Source organism: Sinocyclocheilus rhinocerous, unplaced genomic scaffold (assembly GCF_001515625.1).
Source record: "Sinocyclocheilus rhinocerous isolate Xijiao unplaced genomic scaffold, SAMN03320098_v1.1 scaffold813, whole genome shotgun sequence".
NCBI lineage: Eukaryota > Metazoa > Chordata > Actinopteri > Cypriniformes > Cyprinidae > Sinocyclocheilus > Sinocyclocheilus rhinocerous.
The window spans coordinates 521556-532088 of NW_015654524.1; the positions used below are offsets into that span (position 1 = coordinate 521556).

The following is a 10533-nucleotide window of genomic DNA, read 5'->3' on the forward strand; positions in this document are numbered from 1 at the left end:
GTATTTGTCAATAAATACAAGAGAGGGGACCAAAGTTAATGTCTTTGTCTCTTTCATGCTCACTTTCTATCCGTGTTCATATACCACAGATGATGAGCATGAATGATCTGTGAACTATCCTCACTTCCCTTCAGCTTTTCCTAGGGTAAACAAGTGATTTACATTACATTTCTTTCCAAATCAATTGGTTGGAGGCACACAATTTTAATTACATCTCCGTCTCCTCTCTATGCTGCTCCACAGTCTGAGCGGAGCTGCTTTGATTGGAAAACATTCAGTATGTGTTTGGGCTGACAGTACACCCCACTTCTCTGTTATACCTTATGTTTTACCACTTTTTTACATTTATTTCTTCTGGCAGGTTTTAGCTGGAGAGTGTTTTGAATGAGGCACACATTTATGAAGTGAAATTCATTTTGAATGCTTTTGCATGTCATTTGCACCATAATCTAAACTCTGCTAACACAGACTAATTTCTAATTTCTGTTTACATAGCCAATCTTTAATATTTAGTATTGAATTTAAAGTTGCATGGAAGTAGCAGCATATCTTTTTTCCTTATTGTGATGTATGTCTGAGTGTCCATTGCTTGTTGATTGGATTTTGAGATGTAGGCTTTGCAATCAAAAGTGGATTACAGATGAATGCAAACTTTCAGGCGCATAAGTCACCAGAGAGAAGTCTGTCATTTTCACCGAAAGGTATGGTTATGACATTTTGATTAAACATTACAAGTCAGCAACAATGAAAAAAAAAACATGCATGGATAAATTGTTTACAATTGGATCTATAAAATCCATTTAGAAAATAGATGGGGTCAATTTTTACTTCATGCCAACTTTAGCTGCCTGTGGACATTTGTATGTGTGTATGTGCACAATTATGAAGACCTACAGGAGATTACTGAAGAAACAGTGCAGTCAAATGACAGGCTGAAAGTCTCTTTTAGTCTCTCTTTTCGCTTTGCGAAAGAATGTGGGGAATTAGGGGGAAGAAAGGATGGAGTGAGAGGAAAGGGCAAGGGGGGGGAAATGTTGAAAATTACAGAGGGGCACCACGAGTGGCCTAACAATCCACATTCCATCTCTATTGGCCACGCGCACTGGTCAACCACAATGACATCTCTCTGCCCAACTTTGTCTTCTCTTATTTGTTAGGTAAGTCAGTATGAAGTGTAAGAGGTGTTTACACTAGAATTTTTTTGTGTGTTAATTCTACTAGCCTGAAAAAAATAGTTAAATAGCATAACTGGAACAGAAAAAGCAAAAATTTTGATACATTTATTACTGTAATCCTAACTAATAGTTATGGATATTTTTTTATTCAAATAAATAATAGCTGAACTTGTAGGTAACTAGGCCTACTGTACTTAAAAAGGTAGGCAAGATGGTCCACATGAAATGAAAATTCACGATCGCATTCAGATCTGCTTCCATCCAATCAGCAACTGATGGAGAGAACCAAGATTTTTTCGATAATCTGTTTCACTGAAATGTATATCACAATAAGAACGAAAAGATCTGTCGCTACTTCCATTTCATCGCAACCTTAAAGGAACTTTGATTACATAAAGAGTTTCTGTGATTGTTTGACTTTAGCAGGAGCTAAGCTACTATAACACTGAAGAGAACTGTTAGCACTAACAAGAGAGACAGAGAGGACAATCTCCTCTGACAGTGTCTTGATTAATGGCTCAGAAAGTCTTAAGTTATAACGAAGGAAGAGTGTGAATCCAGCGTCATGTTCCCTAAAGGCACAGTCCTGTAATTAGCAAAACGGTGTTCAAGATAATGGTGCCAACACAGCTTTTGACATAAGTTAGAAATGACTGATCAAGTTACAGTCAAAATTACTGAACACAGACTCGTTTATAAGAGCCAACTGCTCTTTTGTGTATGTTTACTAGCCTTATCGGTATGATGTGATTTTCTTGACAACCATGTGAGCAGTTTTCCTTCAGACTCAGGTGTTCGTTCCAGCAGTTATGATGCTGTTGTTGAGGAATGCTGGGCATTTTGGCAAGTTAAATAAACAAAGCATGCTGAATAGCTGTAACAAAGGGTTTGAGAAAACAATAGAGATATGTTGGGTATTGATCTGACGGTCAGATATGTAAATGATTATGTGTATGTCATTACAGCTCTGAGTGTGTTTGTGTTTTTATTAGATTTGCATGAGTTTTGCTGTTAATAAAACCCTGGCGCAGTGTTTGATGGGGTCTATAGCCTAACTTCTCCTTCACTATTGTTCTTTTCAACATGTCCAGAACTAGTTTCTGCTCTTTCCAACAACAGCTACCTCAATTCAGTTGTCTATCCCATCCACCCAAAACCCAAAAGACCTTTAACCCAGCATTGGTTCAAGTGTAGAGGAACAATAGTGCACAAAAGTCCAGACGGCAGGACGATTGCAGACTTTAGTCATGGGTGTCTAGAGTCGAGCTGGAATAGTAGTTTATTGGTGTGCAGTGTTTTGGGTCAGGGCAGGTGACCAAATAATCTGCACATGCACGATACTATTATGTAAAAATGACATGGTTTTATAGTGGATATTGCAGCATTTTCATTGCAACACTTGTTTGCAGTTTTGGAGTGTTTAGTCACATGGCATTGTATGGTTCTGTTGATTGGCTCAAAATGTTCTGAGGTCCAATGCAGCTACTAATGAAATATTTGCTATTGCATAACTTTCTCCAGGTATTATGTAGACATTTTTGGGACTTTTCTCACAGTCACAGACCGTTGTTTTAGGTTGCCCCAAAAGGCACACTTGACAAAAGGTAGACGTGCATGAAGCAAGCAGATTTGCAGTGACATATAGTGAGGTATTTCGAGGTGACGGAGGTTTATGTTGTTGGAGGGGAAATGCCGTTTTATTGCTCTCTGCTGGTTTCATCCTTCTGGTAAACCACTGGGATGACTAACATTGTCTGCAGTGCAAACAATCAATCTATCTGTCTACCTCTTCAGTCTTTTTCTCTCACACCCCTTTCTAATTTTTTCACTGTCTTTTTGTCTTGCTCTTGTTCTGTGCATAAGCACATATCACATACCTTTTTCACAGTGTTTCACAGATGTGTTTATATTCACAAGGAAGATGAATGGAGAGTCTCTGAGTTCATGTGAATGTTTGATAAACTCTGTCAGTGTGTCAGGTGAGACTGTGGGAATCTCCGACTAGTCTATGATCCTATATGCACTCTTGAGAAAAGCATTCGTGTTTTTACAACTAATTTAACCGCTTTTGTTGCTTTTATCAGATTTCTGATAACTCCAGAACAGATGTATAGGAGAACAATTGAAAAGCAGATTAAGCTAAATTGTTCTGGATGGATCTCTTAGGTCCTAGTTCGCAGCTGTATCAAATGAAATGTATTGGTACCTTTAATGTGAATGTAATTATGTACGTGTAAAAAGATGTCAAAATGTCATGAGGGGGGATGAACTAGCATCACACTCTAGATGTGTTTGTGTGTGTGACATGGCAGAGCTGTGTTGACAGAGGGGGGCTGGAGGAATTTGAGTACAGCAAGGGTTTCACAAGCCCCTTTGCCCCCTCCTCAATCTACAGAGGCAGGCAGCCACGTCAGCCCATGCATAGGGGCAGAGCCACTGCAAAGCAAGCAAACACTCTCTCACACACACATACACACACACACACACGTGTATGTACACACACATCTGTAACTGGCTATGTTTGAACCAATGGACATTTTCATTAAAATTTAAAAACTTTTGTTTAATTACATTCTATTTTTTTCTTTTTCTTTTCTCAATAAATAATGTTCCAAAGCAGAACTATTTCGGCACAGTGTATGCAGTAGTATTCTTTGTCAATTTTTTGTGTAATAGGGATAGTTCGCCTAATATGATTCTGTCATAATTTATTAACCATTATGTTGTTCCAAAACTGTAATTTTTTGTCTTTTTTGTCTATACAATGAAAGTCAATGGCCCAGTGTTGATTTGGACCCCATTTACTTTTATTGACATAAACAGTTGAAACATTTTGAAAATATCTTTTTATGTGTTCTGAAGAAGAAATTCATAGAGGTTTGGAATGACATGAAGGTGAGTAATCATAAATCAAATTTTCATCTTTGCATTGAACAATCCCTTTAAAAAGTCCTTAGAGGATCTACATCCACATTTGTCCAGATATTTGAAAATGTGTTTTAGTTTCAAAACGCTCTCCATTGCAACTAGCATTTAAAAAAAAAATTCTAAAAGTTGTTTGTCAATACTGACACGTAAAAAAAGGCATCAGCTTGCTGCAAATACGTAAAATGTCATAAACCCTTACTAAGGTGATACCAAGAGACCAGACATAATAAAGTTCTCATTATCGTGTCATTCTTCTGTTTTCAAATTTATGTTACGAGGGCATAGTTTGTAGTTATTAAAGACTGTTCTCTGTCATTATGAACACACATGCTTATCTCAATACAACAGACCCATTGTTATAGTTAAAATGCGTAATCAGCCTAGAAGGAAGTTTATTTCGGTGTTGTCAGAGCAGCTTTGAACAGTAGAAGACTTTATTAATATCTTTTTTACTGGTTTATCTAATTCAGGGTTATTTCATGTAATCTCTGTTTTTACTCCAACATGATTGCTTCTTTTATTAGGGGATAGTCCTCTTTATCGCTCATGGCTGTACTGTGCAGGTGTATAAAGTATAAGATGTGCGTGTTTGGAGGTGAGTAGCATGTGGTGTCCAGATGCTGTCAATAAGGACATATGGAGGAGAAACAGAGAGACAAAAAGAGAGAGTGAGCCTCGGGCAGTCAGATAATGAGCTGGAGACTTACAATAAACTTCAAACGGGCAAAAATCTGGTTTTTATAAGCAAAGTCCTGCTTCCTCCAAGCACAGCAGGAGCGCACACATACAAAACCTAGAGCTAAATGTCCTGCCACGAACACACACACACACACACACACACACACATGTCTGGTCAGCTATCCTTGTGGGGACTCTCCATAGGCGTAATGGTTTTTCTACTGTACAGACCGTATTTTCTATTGCCCTATACCAACCCTACACCTAAACCTACCCCTCACAGGAAACTTTCTGCATTTTTACTTTCTCAAAAAAACTCATTCTGTATGATTTATAAGCTTTTGTACCCATGGGGACCTCAATTTAGGTCCCCACCGTGACACGAGTCCCCATGAGTATGTGTGTGTATTCAGGTTTAAGTCCCCACCAGGATATATAAACCTGTACACACACACACACACACACACACACACACACGCATGCACTCACGCACACGCACACACACACACACACATACATATACATCCCTAACACTTTTAATCACCTTTATCATGAGGTGCACCTACAGAATATTGCAAGTGAAATAACTTTGGGATGTTTAACAGTGAAATATCAGATTAATTGCAGCTTGGACTGATGATTTGTTTCCAAAACATTAAAAATGAACATAAATCAAAATACAGACTGGGAGAAGCATCTAAATAATATTGTAGAATATAGACCTCATTCAGAAAGTGTATGTAACGTGTTTAGTGTCAGCAGTGAGTTTTTGCCCTTGGGTGTGGAAATGTGAGGAGAAAAAAGGTGAGGAGAATGTTTCTGTCCGAATATATGACTGACTGAACCATCAGAAAGCAGAAGTTTGAGTAATTCATATGCTGGCAGGTTTGAATTCCTCTGGCTGTTTACTTGTCTGGTCATGAATATGAGTGTTGCCCCCTGCGGCCAGAACTGAGACACATCCTCAAAAACTTCATACAGGCAGAAATACACTCACATAAGTACAAATGTGCTTATATTTGGGTAAATCAAAAAGCATGCCAGGGTATTTTATTATTATTATTATTAAAGAAAAACAAATTATGTAAAAAGAAAATGTATGTCTTTTTCAAAACTATGAATTTGTATTATTATTGACATTATTTGTATGAGATTGTTTATTTTATATATTATTTAAATAGTAAGGGATTTATAAATCATTGTAGTATTTGTTTTAGCAATTATAATAAAATAAATAATTTAAACAAATTAATATTAATCACTATTAATAAAAAGTAATTAGAATCATAATTACAAATAATTTTGAGCGCAATTGTTAAATTCTAATTATATAATGTTATATACTCTAATATATATTATACATATAACAATACATTTCTCTTTTTCTTTTGATTTTAGGAGAAATATGACCCAGACATGTTCTTCATGAGATTTCCCCATTTACAGTCAGACATAATGTAAGCATATAGTAATGTAGCATAAAGTCATGAACAAATCATATATCTTCATAAATCAAATCATAAATCTAAATTCTCACCAGGGATACTTGCACACTTCACTATGTTTATATGTGCAGTTTTCCTTGTCATGGAGCAACATAACCCAAAATGCATTGTTTGGGTCTCTCCCCAGGAGGGTCGGAGAAGAACACAATGTGCAATCATTTGCCATTAGAGAGTCATTTAAAGAGATACAGTGAGTCTGTGTATTACAGATGTTTATATCGGCTGCAGCAGTGTGACAGAACCACAACATGTTTATTTAATTCATATAAATGCAGAACTAGAATGAACAGAGAACTGAACATAAGTATGAGAATTGCATGCAATGAAAAATCTAACACACGTGTGTTTATCCTCATATAATAAAATGCTCATGCATGCGCTCTTTTGCTTTTCTGCTTCATTGTTCATTCTGATTTTAATGGATTTTTCACAGATGTTCTGGAAAAATTATTGCAGCTCGAAGGCCTGTTTTCCTATAAAGCAACTATGGCACACTTGCATTAGCTGAAGTCAGAAAAGCGGTGTGTGTGAAAGCAGTGATCTTTTTGACACTGAATTACCTGTCATTACCTGTGTGTCAGGTGTTTCGAACCAGTCATAAAAAACCAGACTGCTTATCAAGCTCGATGCTGTCTGTTCCCTTTGCTGTTATACACTCATAAAATCTCGGACACCCATAAAGCATACTTAAAACACATGTACATCACCTTGGCCTGTATTTTCGGCACTCTTTGTTGGAATATGTTGTTATGAGCGAGACTGTCTTGGCTGAGTAATTGTCATGGTGTCGAATAGCTGGTCTATCACTTGTTATTTAAAGACGAAGAGTGTATAATAATATGAATTTACTTAGATGCACACACTGCATGCACTGTTATCTGTTGTCTAACAATGTTTGTTCGTGGGAGTTATATGTGTATTTGTGGGTTTACACTAGTATTATTCACTGCAGATGTTCAAGGCAGACATAGCCATAGATTTGGAAGGCGGCAGTGGGAACAGGATGGATGTGTCCCTTCAAAAAAAAAAAAATCCATGAAAATAAATAAACCCAAAAAAACAGTCAAACAGATATAGAAACCAATACATTTACATAATTTTACATGACAAGTAAAATAACACAAATAGACTCAGAGAATATATTGTAAATAGATTCATGTTTTGTCTTGTTTTATGCATAAATCTCAGTAAATTTAGTAATGTTAATGCTTTAAATAAATAAATGAGAAATATATAAAAATATAATCTTTTTTTCTTGCTACAAATATCTAAGCATTCTTAAACAAATGTCAGTTTACTTGAAGTACAGTAAAATTGCACAAAAGAGACTTTCCCCCAGAGAATATATTGTAACCAGACTCATATTTTGTCTTGTTTTAAAGCATAAACCTCAGTAAAATTAGTAAAGTTTATGCTTTAAAACAAGTAAACAATGTAATTGATCTTCTTTGCTAAATTTAGGCATGTATTGCTTAAAGATGTATAATTAGTAGTTGAAAATAAGAAAAAAGGCTGCTTATGAATAAGCTTTTTGTAATTTATTATTATTATGACTCATTTAACTGTTTTTGCACTTGTCTACACATTAGGTGAAATGAATCCAGTTGAATTTTCTCCATTGCCTCAAGTTTCATCCTGATGCTGCTGCAGAACATCCCGCAGTGCTCTATTAATATGGATATACACACCAATTGAATTTTATTTCTGGTAAAGGTGGGGTGAGGAAATGTGAATGTGACGACTGAGGTGATGTCAATATTTGTTGTTTTTTTCCCACATGGTTTCACTGCAGAGTCCCTGTGCAGTGGAGGTTTCCACTGGCACAGCCAAACGGCCCTGACTAACTGAGGACACTGAGTGTGTTTGTGTGCTTGTGTCAGTGTTTACATGTGATCTCCACAACGCCACAGAGTAGTAATGCTGGGAAAACTCACTGTTATGTCACACCGTGTATGTTCGTCGCAGTTAATGTAGTCAAAATATAAATTAGTTGCTGTTTTGCATAAATGTTGTTGCAAGTCATGGTATATTGTTTGATGAAGTTCATGAATTTTCACTTGCTAGTAACATATTTAACTATGCTAAGCTAGGCCCTTGAAATGCTAATATGAAACTTAGACAATACGTCTTTTACCTCTCACAAGCTGCTGTTGGCAAGCTGTTGTTAAGTGCCTCACTTCCTTGCAAGCCTATAAATGTGCCGGAGGAATTTATCAGCCCTGGAAATACAGCGCTAGCTGCTTGCTAGCGTCGTCAAATAGCACTTTTGACATCTTCACTTGAATTTTAATAATCTTATCGAGCTTTTCCACAAGTCTAGGAGAAAGAAATATTAACTCAAAACACATTGTTGACTGTTCCACCCTTGCCTGAGGGACGCATCGCTCTTTCACTGCTCCTGATTAGCAGCTGTTTTTGGAGATGGTCTTGTTTATGTTAAAATTATGTAAATTCTCCTTTATCGTTTCTTGAAGGGCTGCAACGGACCATAATGTGGACAACACCACATCCATACTGAGAGAATGGCTGAAGAACAGGCAGAGCAGATACCATTACGTGGAGTGGAGGCCCATGGAGGAGCCACGGTTGGTTGAAAACATCTTGTTCCAGAACAGGAGGTTTCAAAGTCAGTTAGCACTAATGGTTGTTTATGTCAGGAATTTGCAACAGTCTGCTAATGTCTTTCCCATCTAAATCTAATGATTTCCAGAACAGGGATTAAAAAATCATATCAATTCTGTCATTATTTTGTCACCATCCTGTTCCAAACCTATGCATCTTTTTTTCTATATAAGGTCATACACAGATGAGTGGGGGCCGAAACACTGGGCTCCATCTCGTTTCAATCATGTAATGAAGCTCAGACAGGCGGCACTGAAGGCTGCACGAGAGCGCTGGGCTGATTATATACTGGTGAGGTCACGCTGCCTTTCTTGTCATAATTGACTTACGTTGTATCTTATACTCACGTTAAATAAAAACCGCAAGTACTAATACTCCAACTATATTTATCATATGACAATTACGTTGATGCTAAATTGGTATTTTTATGTAAAACTACATCTCTCTCTTTTTCTCTAAGTTTGTAGACAGTGATAACCTCCTGACCAACCCACGGGTGCTGGATCTCATGATGGCAGAGAATTTCACACTGGTGGCACCCATGTTGGATTCCCGATCCCTCTACTCAAACTTCTGGTGTGGTATCACGCCTCAGGTAAACCTTGTTCACCTCAGGCTCAAAGAGTAATACAAATAAAATTCTCTCATCATTTACTTACCCTCGTGGTTTTCCAATCCTATATTACTTTCTTTCACCTGTGAACCATAAAAGAAGTTATTTTTTAAAAATGTCTTTTTTTTTTGTCCACACAGTGGAACTCAGTGGTTACTAAAAAAATGTTGGTTACCAACATTGATCAAAATATTCTCTTTTGTGATTTTCCAGAAGAAAGCAAGTCATAAAGGGCTTGGAACGACTGAGTAAATGATCATTGCATTTTCATTTCACCCCAAAATGAAAATTCTGTCATTAATTACTCACCCTCATGTTGTTCCAGACCGTAAGACATTTGTTCAACTTCAGAACACAAATTAAGATATTTTTCATGAAATCCAAGAGCTTTCTGACCCTTCATAGACAGCAATGTAACTAAAACGTTCCCAGGCACAGAAACGCAGTAAGGAAATCGATAAAACAGTCCATGTGACATCAGTGGTTCAACTGTAATTTTTGAAGCTATGAGAATATTTTTTGTGCATGAAGAAAACAAAGATAATGACTTTATTCAACAATTCTTCTCCCCTGTCTTGGTGAACTAACCCTTTAAGGCAAGATTTGTTGCTTTTGTTCAAAAGGCATTCAAACGGAATTGTACATTCAACATTCACAATTAAAACGTAATTACGAACAATGCTAAAATAGCCTGATATCTCTGTCATTTTCTCAGGGTTATTACAAGCGCACCCCAGACTACCAGCCTATCCGTGAGTGGAAGCGCTTGGGCTGTTTCACGGTTCCCATGGTGCACTCCACCTTCCTGTTGGATCTGAGACGTAGCGCCACACTCGACATGGCTTTCCACCCACCTCACCCCGACTACAGCTGGGCCTTTGATGACATCATGGTCTTTGCATTCTCCGCACGACAAGCTGGTGAGAGATCTCCACTGGATTGCTTTAACAACAGTCCATTAAAGGGGTCATATGATGCTGCTAAAAAGAACATTATTTTGTGTATTTGGTGT

General features: G+C 37.2%; 1 protein-coding gene across 1 annotated transcript in view; it reads left to right on the forward strand.

Annotated features, from left to right (window-relative positions):
* Window positions 1-10533, forward strand: part of LOC107717557 (procollagen galactosyltransferase 2-like) — a 24348-nt gene that overhangs the window by 1088 nt on the left and 12727 nt on the right. Inside the window, exons 2-5 of the mRNA XM_016524340.1 lie at window positions 8761-8871; window positions 9082-9199; window positions 9369-9503; window positions 10237-10441. Coding sequence (XP_016379826.1) covers window positions 8761-8871; window positions 9082-9199; window positions 9369-9503; window positions 10237-10441 — 569 coding nt within the window. The remainder of the gene's footprint in view (window positions 1-8760; window positions 8872-9081; window positions 9200-9368; window positions 9504-10236; window positions 10442-10533) is intronic.